This window comes from Centropristis striata, chromosome 13 (assembly GCF_030273125.1).
Source record: "Centropristis striata isolate RG_2023a ecotype Rhode Island chromosome 13, C.striata_1.0, whole genome shotgun sequence".
Lineage (NCBI taxonomy): Eukaryota > Metazoa > Chordata > Actinopteri > Perciformes > Serranidae > Centropristis > Centropristis striata.
Genome location: NC_081529.1, coordinates 16,096,857 through 16,110,593, shown reverse-complemented (window position 1 = coordinate 16,110,593; position 13,737 = coordinate 16,096,857). Strand labels below are relative to the sequence as shown.

The following is a 13,737-nucleotide window of genomic DNA, read 5'->3' as shown; positions in this document are numbered from 1 at the left end:
TCAGCCAACAACAACCACTAATATAAGATGATGTGTGTTGATCTATGATGTCACCTTTACCAACTTTTGGGGCTTTTGCTATCTACAACCTTGGTTCCAAGATGCTGGAGCGCTGTGTAAAGTGTAAATAAAAACAGAATGCATCAAATTCAAGTGTGCATATGTTACAAAAAACAAAAGTTTATGAGTTTGAACATTGATATCTTTTCTTTGTGCTGTCTTCAATTGAATGTAAGTGAAAAAGGATCTGCAAATCATTGCGTTCTGTTTTTGTGGCGTTTTTCAGAGCGTCCCAACTTTTTTGGAAGTGAGGTTGTACTTTCATGGAAAAACACTGTTGCTGTATTGCTGCCTCAATAGTATGTTTTTGCTATTGTGTGACTTTGGTGTTTTAAAGGGTTACGTTCCGATTTACCAAAGTCACACAATAACACAAACAAACTAAATGATCAAGGCAGCAACAGAGAAACAACCTGTGTTCTGTGAGGTAAAATTGCTGCTTTGGTGAAAGGAGTCTGGTGGCTTTGAAGAGATTAAAACAGCTACAGTTCCCCTGATGTAAACAAAAACAGGTCTGTCTAACGCTGGAAACAAACAACTGAGCATACTCTTAAACTGATATTGACTTTTTGAGGCGGTAAATATGTTCAGCTGCTGCCCCTGTCCTCCACAGTACATTGTTCATTGTTCTCTTGCCTGCATCTGCAAACTGAGGGTGTGTTACACACCAACTGTGGATAAGTACTTCGTAGAACCATACTAGGAAAAGAAGTGTGATGAGAAGGTAAGAAGAGAAAGGAAAGCTACGGAGCTGCAGACAATATGTTTTGTGTTTCATATCACAGCTCCGTCACAACATGTCACTTCTCTGATCGTATTAAAAAACAAGCTGAGTTCAGTTTATAACAGATACTAGCCGTGTGGGAAATCAGACCGCTCAAACTGCAAGACAGTTGAACAAAAATTTCTACCAGAAATCCAACCGGTGACCCCCTCAGACTGCATAAAAATCAGGCCGATTCTAAAGGTGCACACAGTGTCTGCCCGGCTCAAGGCACAGGCTGAATAATGAACATTAAAACGTGTTCAGATTTGTCCATTCAAACCGAGAGTGATCATCAATGGGAGCGACAGTCTTTCATTTTCTGGTTGTTTGATCCTCTTCACTTTATAAGCACAGTTTGGGCTTTATCCCTTGAGACACTGCATAAGACAATACGGCACAATATTGTATTTACAGGCTCAGAATTGACTTTTCCCTCCGAGCCGGAAGATCAGTCCCTGACGTGATCGACTCGCAGATTATAGTCCTAGCTTTCCAATATTGTAGACAAAGGATATATGGTATATGCCAGGCTTTGAGTTTGCAATCCATAAATATCCAGGTTTAGATGTGATAGAATTCACCCCCACCACCAACAGAGATGTGTAGTACCTCCTTCGTGGCTTTAGTCCTGTAATTCTGTGGTCTGCTCTGCTGAGTAGCTCCTTATAGCCACATATAGCCAAATCCTGGAGGAGAGAGAGGAGGGCCGGGAGGGAGGAGCAGTGCCGGTACAAGAGGACACCGCAGGGTTAGGACAGGTGAGGCTGTCCGGAGCACTAGGACTGTTTGAGACGTTTCCTCGGGGGACCCAGGAAGGGGCACTGAGCCGAGGCCAGGGAGTGATACGCCTCTGCCACCAGGTGTGGGTGAGAGACCACCATGGACTTCCAGCTCGATGTCTCCATCACATCGGCTGCGTGACTGAGAGAAAAAGAGAGCACACAAGAAAGGAGACACAAAGTAGAGAAAAAAGTGTTTAAGGGAAGAAAACTAAATGGACAAGTGCACAAATAAACAAGTTTCTGAAGCCCTTGGGATTCGAAGTCTCCATCTGTGTGGAGTGCAGCTCAGAGACATTAAGGATTTGTCATACCAGCTGGCAAAGCTGTTATTTACTTTATATTTTTAAATATTTAACCCCACAGGTCACTCTGAGAGAAATAACATCACACAAATAAATAAAAGGCAGCAGTCATAAATATGCAGGAATGTGATGATAAAGTCTGCTGAGTCACATCATATTTTATCATTTCAGATTCTTCAGAGCTCTAGTTGCAAACTTACTGACCCTTTCTAACCAAAATCTACTTACAACCCCTCTTCACACATTATATATTGCAAAAAATGTATTCCCTTCACACATTGGTTCACTTCAATTGTTTTAAGAGTCCAGGGGAGGTAAAGTTCTACAGAATTTCACACCATGTGAGAAAAAAATGTGAGAAAAGTGAGAAAAAGTAAACATAATTTTGGGTAGCTGATTTTTATTTATATCTTCTATATTATATTTTACTTCACAGCCTCTCTAATTTTGTGACACTTGAGAGGCTGCGACTCCAGGTTGGGTCCATTGCTTTAGAGTAGTATACTCTATATAGTAACTTCAGACTACAGACAATCAGCCCATCACCTGTAAGGACAAAAATATCCTAATAGAAATCTGTAAAAACCACAATTCTAACACAATTCTATTATATCAGGCTTTTAATCAAAAGCCCTTGCTTCAGAACTGTAGTTACTACTATTTCCCATTTGCTCTATGGACCAAATACATGCTATTTTCCAGGCTTCCACTCAAGTTATTGCTGCTGTGTTATGGAGCACTTCAATGTTTGATTCATACATAAGATCCATGTTGCTGTTAATCATTGACATACACCAGACTGAGAAAATGTAGTCATGATGATCATGAAGTTGTTTAAAAGTTTTAACTTGGTAGAAAATAATACTAATATGTAGTATTTTTTATAGCAACTTAGCCCTCCCTTTATGTTGCAGGTCAAATTGACCCATTCCAAAGTTTAAAAATCTATAAATAAATAAATAAATAAATAAATAAATAAATAAATAAATAAATAAATAAATAAATAAATAAATAAATAAATGTTTAGAAAAGTATATTTTCATAAAAAGAAAAAAAATTAAATACATTTTTTTTTAAAAACAATGTCATGTAAAACCATTGTATTTTCTATGTAGGTCTTTCCAATGTACATTAAAAAAAGTTTTAATATGCATTTTTTTTCTGAAAAACTCATTGAATCATGACCTGTGAGTGGTAAAGAACACCGCTCTACTAAATATTGATTGTAATGGAGGTATTAATGAAATATAAACAATGTTTATTGGGGATTTTTTTGAGTTTAATTAAACATGGCCCGGGTCAAATTGACCCACGAACATTATTGCTGTTCCTGAGAAACGAACATTACAGGAGGGTTAAATAAAGGGACATTTTTGTCCTCTAAGGTAACAAGTGGGAGCTTTTTAAAGGGATACACAAGGGTTAAATATTATTACTTTGTGGTTTTTCTGCTTTTTAATTATGTAAACAATCTGAGGTGGAATAGAAAGCAGGTCTTTGCTTTTTGTTTTCTTTTGATTGACATAAAAAATTACAAGAGCTTTTCAAGACAGTAGTTCGAATTTAGAGCTTGAGCAATAACTAACAAATGGAAGCCAGAAAGCCTAAACAATTGTGGATGGATCTTGTAATTAATTGTTGATGAGTTTTAGTCGTGGTCATCATCACCCACAGATGTGTTTCCACCAGTGGAGCCTGTGGCGGTCTTCAACCTCCTGACACCCTCAGGGTGCTGAGCTGCACTATCACGCACACCGCTGTGTGGCCTTTAATGACATTTTTGCTGTTTTGTTGCGTGTAAATAGACAGTGTGTGTGTGTGTGTGTGTGTGTGTGTGTGTGTCTTGGCATGGCTACTCTTGGCACTTTGGCGTGTTTATGTGTGTGTGTCCATGGTCATATGCTGTCCACGCAGCAGCTCCAGACCTCCAGCTGACCTCTGACCCTATCCTCTGTGGAGGAGGTGAACCCCTGCTTACAGTAATGGCCAGTGTGCTGAGGCTGAGGCAACAGGGCAGCGAAGGGCACGAAGAGAGCAGTCACAGCAGGAGAGGAAGGAGGAGGGATAGACCGAGGGAGGAGAGAGTAAGACAGCCGCGGCGACAAAAAATAAATAAATAAATAAATAAAGCAGGGAGGTGAGGGAGAGTAATGAAAGTCTGCGGAGAGGGACAGGGGGGCAGGAGGGAGGGAGAGGAGCAGTGATGTGACGGTAAATTAAAAAGAGGCCAAACTCTGACCTCCAGTCAGTGGTAATCATAAAGCAAACCACCACTATTATCAACAAAAAACTACTCTCAGAAAAGCAGCCCTTTTCTGGTTTAAAAAGCCTTCACATTACTCTTGTCGTGTTTGCACCACTTACTGTGAACTTACTACTTACTCTGGCCTGGAGATTCATGTTGGGCTAAAAAAAAAAAGTGGATACATTCTTTTCTATAAACAAAGTGGATAAAGAGTGTCGGTGTGGCTTTACTCTCCTCTACAACCCTGGGGAGGATGAATAAATGAGACAGAGGTAGGATAAAGGCGACTCCTATTGTCTCCACTAAATGACTGTAAGCGGCTTGTAAAAACTGGTCTGGCAAGAGGTTGAGGTGCAACTGGGAGGGAGGATTATTGGTTTCTCCGTGTCGTCTGTTTTCTATATTCGTCCTCTAAATTGATTTTTGTTTTGTTGCTGTCCATTGTGTCCGCAGGAGGAGGGTGGATAACGCTTTGCTGGCCAGGAGTCCCCCGTGGCCAATTTTCCCACCACCACAACAACGATGTGGCAAATTAAACTGTCATAACGCCCATAACCACAATTAATGACTGGGATTAGGGGCAGAAATCTGCATTGCTGAACACCTTTAGGCATACATGAGCTCTTAGGCACAGAACAGCAGGAGAGAGGGGAGGACTGGGAGATGGGAGAGACGGGGAGAGGGAGGGAGATGGAGCCCATGCGGGAACAAGGCCAGGAGATGGAGTAAAGCTGTAAAGAGAGGACAGAAGAATGAACAAAGGGATAGAAAATGTGTCTGGCTCGGAGATAGAGGATTCAGGAAACAGAGGGAAGGTGATGAATTTAGGTAGTGACTGAGAGAAAGCTTTTTTGTTTCAACCGGGCATTCAAATGCTGGATCAATCACCTCGCCATGGACATAAATAGCAGTCATTGATGCTAATAGGCCCCATCTTACCTAAACAGGCTGCCTGCAACATGATTAACATCAGCACCAGAGCTTTATTGCTAAACGGCCCAATATGATACGGCAGCAAAATGGTCTGATCTGGGGATTAAATTAAATTTCCTCTGGAGACAAAAATTGCTCCCACTGAAAATTAATGACTTCCTTTGACGAAAAGTGTACGAATGTGTGTGTGTGTGTGTGTGTGTGTGTGAAAAGGGGAAAAAATGTTTGCATAAGTGTTGAAGTAGTTCTGGAGATGAATGGCGTGTAACTCACTAGTTGATGAAGTCCACAGCCTGCGTCTTGAGCTGGTCGGCGCTGTGGCAGTCGGCGAGGACGAGGATCTCTGCGGCGTTCTCCACACTCAGATTCGTGCACAGAGCGTCCTCGCACATCACCTTCAGCCTCTCCAGAGCATACTGCCAATGACAGCGAGAGCAAGGGAGAGAGAGCAGAAGCAGCAGGTAAACTAAATTACTTAAACAGCGCTGCCACAAACAACTGTTGTTGCACTGTGTAATGATACGGAAATGCAGAATTACTCCACTGCGGTGGCAACGAGACCGAGATTGAATAAGAAGAAAATATGGCGAGGAGAAGGGGAAGTGACATTTAATGCAAGCTGAGGGGGAGTGATGGTGGGGAAGGGGATTACTTGAGAGGTAAAGAATAATTTCTGCTGAGTTTTATTACAAAATTGCAAGGAACAATAACCGTCTCTCATATTTATACACACTTCAGCAGAGACTACAGGGGAGTGTTCAATTTAGCAGCATATTTATTAATACTAATGATGTAAAGGAGTTCATTTAAATGAGTTTCCACTAAATAAGACTTGTGCTACAATGTTTAAGACAGACCTCGTCACTCTGTGCTGTACAGTGGTCGGGACACAAGGGTTCAGATGAGAAAAAAAACAGTCTTTAACTGATGCGATTTTAGACAATGTAATGGGAGGACCAATTTGGCGATAATTATAACTATGGCTAATAATTAGCATAAAAAGCACAACATCGATTCATATGCATCACATCCACAGCTGCAAGCGGTCAGCACGTGCATGTTTTCCGGTAGCTTTGAGAATCAGTAGGCTAGGGGGATGTTGTCTAAAACATAAATATAATAAAATGTGATTATTTTTTCAATATACTGTATATTCAAGTGACACTTTGACAAAATGACATAAATGTTTTTTTTTTTTATGTGATGTGGTTTTCGATTGTTTTAGCCACATGCTAAACAAGCACAACTGCAGAAACTAAGGATTTTACTTTTCAAGTGAAGCCTCATGCATGCATTTTGGCCTTACAGATGTTTCTGGTCTAGTACTAACCATTCCCCTAACCACATGTGGCTCTTCAGGCCATCTGCAGTAACTGTCTTTGTTTATTTCATCTAATTATTTTCTTTTTTTTTTGTAAATATGTATTATGTAAATATGTATGTTTGGGGAGAAATATTGTTAATTGAGTAGTGGAAAAGGGGTAGATTTAAATAAGCATATCTTCATCCTACTCCTTATTGGTCGTGTTGGGTTCACATTATTACTTTTGTTTTGACTGTTCTCATTGGATTTGTTTGTTTTTCAGTTTACTTTGTTGAGTTACTCACACTTGTTCGAAATAAAAAGCGAAAACTAAAACAAAAAAACTCCCTATGTCTGTGCCAAAACAATTATATGAAACAAAGCAGTTATTTCTTTACATTTTAACTTTTCATTTATCATTGCTGTAGGCCGAAACCAATTTGTTTTCTTTAATTGTAAAAAAAAAAAAAAGTCTAGCTTATATACATTCGTATTATAAAAAAACAAAATTGTGCATTATAGCTTGCGAAAGTCTACAGCCTGGCACCTTAATCTTAAAATTTTGCTAGTTTTGAGTTTTCCATAATTAGGCTTGCTTTCAATTCCACATTTGCATTCGCTGCATTCTAACAAATTGTATTAATAAATGCTCATTATGACCTATTGGTAATGTTGGTTGGCTTATTTAGACTAAGTAGGCTTTTTCATCTTCATTGCAAGGCTCAAAATAAGGTTTGTGGCTCCATTCCAACATTTTTTCTCCCTTTTTGGCTCTTTTATTAGTGAAGCCGAACCCAAAACCTCCCCTGGCAAGTAAGTTTTAAGCAGTGGTGGAATGTAACTAAGTACATTTACTCAAGTACTGTACTTAAGTACAATTTTGAGGTACTAGTACTTTATTTGAGTATTTCCATTTTATGTAACTTTATACCACTATTTCACTACATTTAGAGGCAAATGTTGTACTTTTTATTACACTACATTTAGCTGACAGCTTTAGTTACTTTTCAGGTCAAATTTAACATAAAAAAACGTGATCAATTTAAAATAATTACACATTTTTAAAATGCAAACCACATAACAGTATATTAAGCAGTGAAACTAGCAACACTAACTTTTCAATATTTAAATTTTGCTTATATAATACAGCAATAATAATATTATTATATTTGAAATATATAAAACAATCTGAGTGGGCCCATTCTGCATAACGAGTACTTTTAATTTTGATACTTTAAGTAAATTCTGATGTTGATACTTTTGTACTTTTACTTCAGTAAGTTTTGAATGCAGGACTTTTACTTATAGTGGAGTAATTACACAGTGTGGTATTACTTAACTGAAGTAAAAGATCTGGATACCTCTTCCACCAAGAGGTTAATGTTCAAACTGACAAACGTTCATGAAAATCATTCATTTTTTATTTGTGTTTTACAAAGCACCTCACTTAAGGATCATGGATGTACAGTATTAAAGAAGCAAATGCAACAACAAAATGCTGTCTTGTTTGTCTTGTTTTTCTAATTGATCATGATGTGATTCTCTCTGTTATATGCTGCAGAATTGCTGTGAATCAGTTGTTAACCGAGTCAGGCTGGTTTAAATGCAGCACATTTTACGTTACTTTCTATCTTTTCTTGTATAATAATAAAATGAAATGAAGAGCTCTCAGAAAACTGTGTGAAGGAGTAAATGTGGGACGAACAGACGGGAAACCTTGTGCGGTGTCCAGGGTCAGGACGCAAACAAACAGCGATGAAAAGGATTCATTGTAAATGTGTGCAACCGTATATCTATTTACTTATAAAGGCGTATTGGAAAGTGTGTGCTCAGGGTAGCATTTGCTTTATTTCTGGGGACATTATTATGCATACTGGCTTGTGTATCAATGTAGGTAGTAACAGGTGCATCCACACACACATACACACATACACACACACACTCTCTGTACCTTGTCAGCTGCAGCCAGCAGGTCATCAGCCATCTTGTCCAGGTTGGGGGCCTTGCCTGTGTAGATGAAGCACATCATCTCTTTGAAGACATCTGGCTCCACGTCATTTATCTCCACACGGTTCTGAACGGGAGGAGAGGACCGAAGAGGAGAATACACACCGGGTTTAACAGAATAAAAGCAGAGAGAAGAAAAAGACAGATGCTTTGACAATCCTTCAAAACTGATGCACAGCAGCAGAGGGTTTTTTATTTCATGTGAATATCCAAAAAAACTACCTGAATTAAACTCACTCACCTTGTTTAGCACACACACAGGGACAGTCAGCCACACAGTGATACAAAACAACTTCCAAGTGGCAAATAATAAGAAAAAAAACTTGAAGAACCTCCTGAACAGTCAGAACACGTTTCAGTGAAACTACATTCTGGTACTTTTTATTTAATTCTTTTCAGCTGATTCCTGAAAATTAATCCTGAACATTCATTCCTTGACAGAGCCTGCAGCCAGGAGAAGTCGGTTTTATCACACGCTGGCACAGTGACGGTAACCTGAACCTTTCTCTTCCACACTGAGAGGCAGAACAAAGCGGTAAACCAATTATAACAGTGCTTTATCGTCACCACAGTGACCGGCGGCGTTTTAGCAGGGTCAGGCTGGGTGTACCAACAGCTTAGTGCGTTTGTGTCAACTCTGACCACTCAACAGCAACATAAACGCAGCGAGAAATAATGGAGGGAGAGCCTGAAAGCTGCCGGGTTGAGTTTACAGCACGCTGCGTGCTACAGTGGCCTTTTACAGGAGTACAGATAAAAGACATGAATACATAAAGGCAAACATGCAGCTTAAACAAATAACATGAATCCTCCACTTGCTATATAATGCATATAAAATCTGCATGAACATATTGTTTCTAAATTAGCAATAAAAAAAGAACATCTCCCATCCCAGCCTGTGGTCTCTTTCTGTTTGTACTATTTTCATTCTGCTGATTTTTTGACAACAAAGTGTGTTAGACTGTTAATGAAATAAAAAAGTGGCACATTGGAAGTCACATGAGAGAAACAAACAGTTTTGCGAAGGCGAGCTTTCAACAGAGTCTCATAAATAGACGCCACTGCTGTAGTTACAGTGTCTGAAGCTCCCCTCTATTCACAGAGCAGTCCTCTATTAGAGTGTTTCTTTATGAGCTCATTTGTCTCTTCTATATAGAGTGCTGCAGAGGAGTGTTAACACATCTATCTGTTTTCCCTGAATCGTATGGGGACATGGCCCACCATCTCTCCCTCTTTCTGATGAAGACGCCCACTTAAACAGCAATTAAGATGCATTTCCTGGCTCTGTGCTTTATAATTTCCCCATTCGAGCCGTGCAGGCATCAATATTCCGCTGACATGACGGCTAAATCACCAAGGTTCAATCTCACCACCTCCTACCAGACGAACACAACCAACTGTGGCACTAGAGCGCGTGCGCACACACACAGACGGACATGGAAACATGCACACACATACAAATACAAATGTCACAGAGGACACATAAACAAAGCAAAGATGCACACACTGCATGCCATGTTGAAATACCTACATGTACACTACTAAAACACAATTATTAAATACAGAAAATAAATAAACTTCTACTTAACGCCTCCACAATATCAGTTGCACTAAGGGGAGCTGAACATTAACTCGTTTCAGAGAGCTTCATTTTAGGTCTTAAGTAAACATCTTAAAGGGACAGTACAGATTTTTGGAGGTACTTATCCATAGTCAGTGTATTATCTACAGTAGGTGGTCTGCATGCCCCCAGCAAGCAGGAGTACTGACACAAAAGCTATGTAATGCTGTGGACCAGGGCAGAAGCAAAACTAGAGATGGTGCAGCACAGCTAATAAGCAACGGAGGCTTCCCCCATTTTGGATCCTCTGTCTCTCAAAGGATAACACAGTCATTGCCGACACTGTGATTGGTCAATGGCACCAAATTGTGTGTCAAAGTTAAAAGAAGTTAAGACATTACGCAAAAGTTTTTTGCAGATTTATGTTGTTAAATGCTAGTGAGACCCGGTCATAACGAGACATCGCAGCACAGAAATGGCAGATGTTATGACTGTGGTCATTTTTGAAGATTGCTGTGCCATGTGTGTGTGTGCCCTGTGTTTTTGTCTCACTTCTATATGTAAATAGGGGTATGCCATAGCCGCAGGAGGATTGGTGGAAAGGTTCCACACCCTGGCTGCAGCCGGGAAACCACCTGGTATGAGCCAAGGTGGCAGTCGTCAGCAGACAGAGGGTAGCAGGCATTTCCTCATCCTCCTCCTCTCCCAACCGGCCACACTTCTGCATAATGAAACTTGTTTGAGATTTATGTATAGTTTTCCTTGTGATTAGTAAGGGTGTACTGCCTGGTTTTGTTCCTCCTGTTTCTCTCCTGTTTAATCAGATAGGGAGGAAAGACTTCTGTAATTTGTTTTGGTAAGTTCAAGTTTTTATTTTCAAGACAGATTCTTTTGTTTGTTATTTTGGCCTAAGTTCACACTGAAGCCTAACAGTAAATATATGCATTCAAATATTTATTATTGAAAATAAATATTTTTCTTTATCTTAGGATATATTTGTGGCTACTTGGGATTTGGGGAAGATGGGGGCTTTCATGTTATGTCATAGGCACCCCTAGACTGATAACATAGTCAGAAATGCATGGTGAATCAGCAGTGTTAGGAGAGTAGAGTTAGGCAGATATCTCAACTTGGCTAAAATATGACTTAGGCAATAATGCTATGAGGCTAACAATATGTGAAACTTGGAAATAGTGTTGTCAGTACATAGTTTGTCCACCAGAGAGCACTTACACGTTTATTTTAAGTTGTTACAAGTTCTGTTCAGTACAAACTGTAGACACAACTTCTAAATAACTGCATTTAAGTGATACTTATAAGGGATGTCAGGGTGAGGAAATTTCCCAACTGGTTAATAAAACAACAATCTGTTATTACACATATTAAACACATTTTACAAGAAAACACATTTGTTGATTGGGATTAACTAAGAATTCTTGTAAATTCTTTGCATTTCATTTTGACACGAAATCCTCCACCATCATCTTGTCCATCAACTCCCCCAGCAAACAATAACAGAATCTGACAACTGCTACTCTGCTTCACCTCCAGTTTCTAATCATTCTACCAGGTGAAGCTCTACCTTGTCTGGCTTCTATGTGCCCACCTGAGCTAATGGCGGTCACTCTAGGAGAAAATGCTCCTGTTTGGTATGAAACTGTGAAGAGGACAGAACTAAATCTAGCCAGGATGTGGCACAGCTGCACCCTGGTGTTGATAACAGGCCTGTATTTTATCAATTTAAGTGTTTTTATATGATAAGCTTGGGCGTTGATGTGCGGAAATTAACTCAATGGGTTTAAGTTCTTCAAAAAAAAAAATGCAGCGAAGATATATATATATAGATATAATATTCTTATCTAAAATGTTTAGGTTATGTGTTGATCAAAACCAATGCACAACATATATAGATAGATAAAGATTTGTTCAGATTTTAGTATTGATAATGGTATCAGCCTCAGATATACAATATTGTGCAGCCCTGAAAATGAAAATGTTTAGACCATCAGGACCCTCCTCCTGCTACAGTTTTTATCCTGAAAATAGTGATTAAAAGGACTGTGCTGAAAGCAAAACAAATTGCACTAAATTACGTTTTTGTCTCATTTTGTCGACAATCAACAGCTTTTCCCCTCAGAATTGCTTCAAAGACACTACAATCAAGACACAAATGTGCACATTGTGGCTTTAAAGAGCCCAGATAACAGAGTTACAGTCAACAGGACATGAAGGAACATGTGCAGACACACTTGGATAATTTTTAGAGGTGAACACTTCCTGACGCAACAGAAGGAAAGATTAAAATTTAGACATTCGGCTTGCCGCCGAGGGAGCAGGAACAAGGAAGTCAAGTGCTAGACTCACCTTCTTACTCTCTTCCATCTCATGCTCAAACATGGCACCGAACACCGGCGAGCGAGCTAAGACAGACAGAGAAACAAAAGAGAGGGAGGTTTGTTATTGTGTGTAATGTCGATGCACGGCGAGGTCTCTGATATCCGTTAACAGGCTGCCACAGGGCCGGAGGAGAGCGAGGCGATGATTGACAGCTGTGACAGCAGTCGGAGCATCATGTGGAAAAGTCGACTCCAGCTCCGTGCTGCTGACAGACTCACGCCGACCTCTGAGGTGTGTTTAGCCCGACTTTAATGCTGATAGACTGACTTGACTTGAGCTTGTTTTATACATCATGCTTTAATTAACATCTATCTTCCTGTTTTTATAACATGATCACCTGCTGTCACTCAACATAGACCCTTCTATCAAAGCATGGAGGACTAATGTACGGTGGCCCTGAAGTGCAAACCACACCAGCAATTCACACAACACGCCAAAAATTCTCCACAACACACCAGCAATTCGCCATAACACGCCAGCAATTCGCCACAACACGCCAGCAATTCATCACAATACGCCTTGTGATATTCATGGTAAATTCATTGAGCCGGTTCAGAGCGAGCTGACATGAAGGATAAACACTTTATTGTCATTCTTTCTTACTTTGCAGTATAAAACTCTTACCTGCAGAGAGGAGATGAAGTCTTAACTTTATAAGAACACACCATGTGATATAATCAAATTGCGTTGCGCAGAAAATGTATTTGTTGTGTCAGCGAAATTCACAATACAATGCCCTTGTATATTCATTCATTCTTATCCTTCTCCCCTTATCCGGACTCGGGCCGCGGGGGGCTGGAGCCGATCCCAGCTGACGTTGGGCGAGAAGGGGGGTACACCCTGAGCAGGAGCCGCTGAACTGGCGACCCTCTTGCTGTGAGGCAAGAGGGTCGCACACCACCGTGTAGCCCAGTAAATATTACATTACATTAAAAAATAATCTGTTTCCAATCAATAATTCCAGTCTAATACAGAAGCTCACAAACTCACAGAATGTGTCACTGTGGAATATCAGAATAAAATGCCCTTTGATATTTACTGTACAGTAATTATCCAAGCGCATTTTATTAAGAATTTCGCTGACACAACAAATACATTTTCGACGCAATTTGATTATATCACGTGGTGTGTTCATATAAAGTTAACACTTCATCTCCTCTCTGCAGGTAAGAGTTTTATACTGCAAAGTAAGAAAGAATGACGTTAAGTGTTTATCCTTCATGTCAGCTCGCTCTGAACAGGCTCAATGAATTTACCATAAATATCACAATACGGGCACACTACGTATATATGGGTGGCTGGTTTGACTATGGAGAAGCGAATGAAGACAGGAACCAATCAGGAGGAGGATTAGTGTCCAATATGTACCTACCCTTTCTGA

The 13,737-nt window shown here is 39.9% G+C and overlaps 1 protein-coding gene across 2 annotated transcripts in view; it reads right to left on the bottom strand.

The window, feature by feature from the left end:
- Window positions 1-430: 430 nt before the first annotated feature.
- Window positions 431-13,737, bottom strand: part of spop (speckle type BTB/POZ protein) — a 127,346-nt gene continuing 114,039 nt past the window's right edge. For both annotated transcript variants that reach the window (XM_059348901.1, XM_059348902.1), the window contains exons 9-12: window positions 12,324-12,379; window positions 8,343-8,465; window positions 5,362-5,504; window positions 431-1,747 (exon numbers count right to left, since the gene is read on the bottom strand). In XM_059348901.1, coding sequence (XP_059204884.1) covers window positions 1,603-1,747; window positions 5,362-5,504; window positions 8,343-8,465; window positions 12,324-12,379 — 467 coding nt within the window. In that variant the 3' untranslated portion in view covers window positions 431-1,602. The remainder of the gene's footprint in view (window positions 1,748-5,361; window positions 5,505-8,342; window positions 8,466-12,323; window positions 12,380-13,737) is intronic.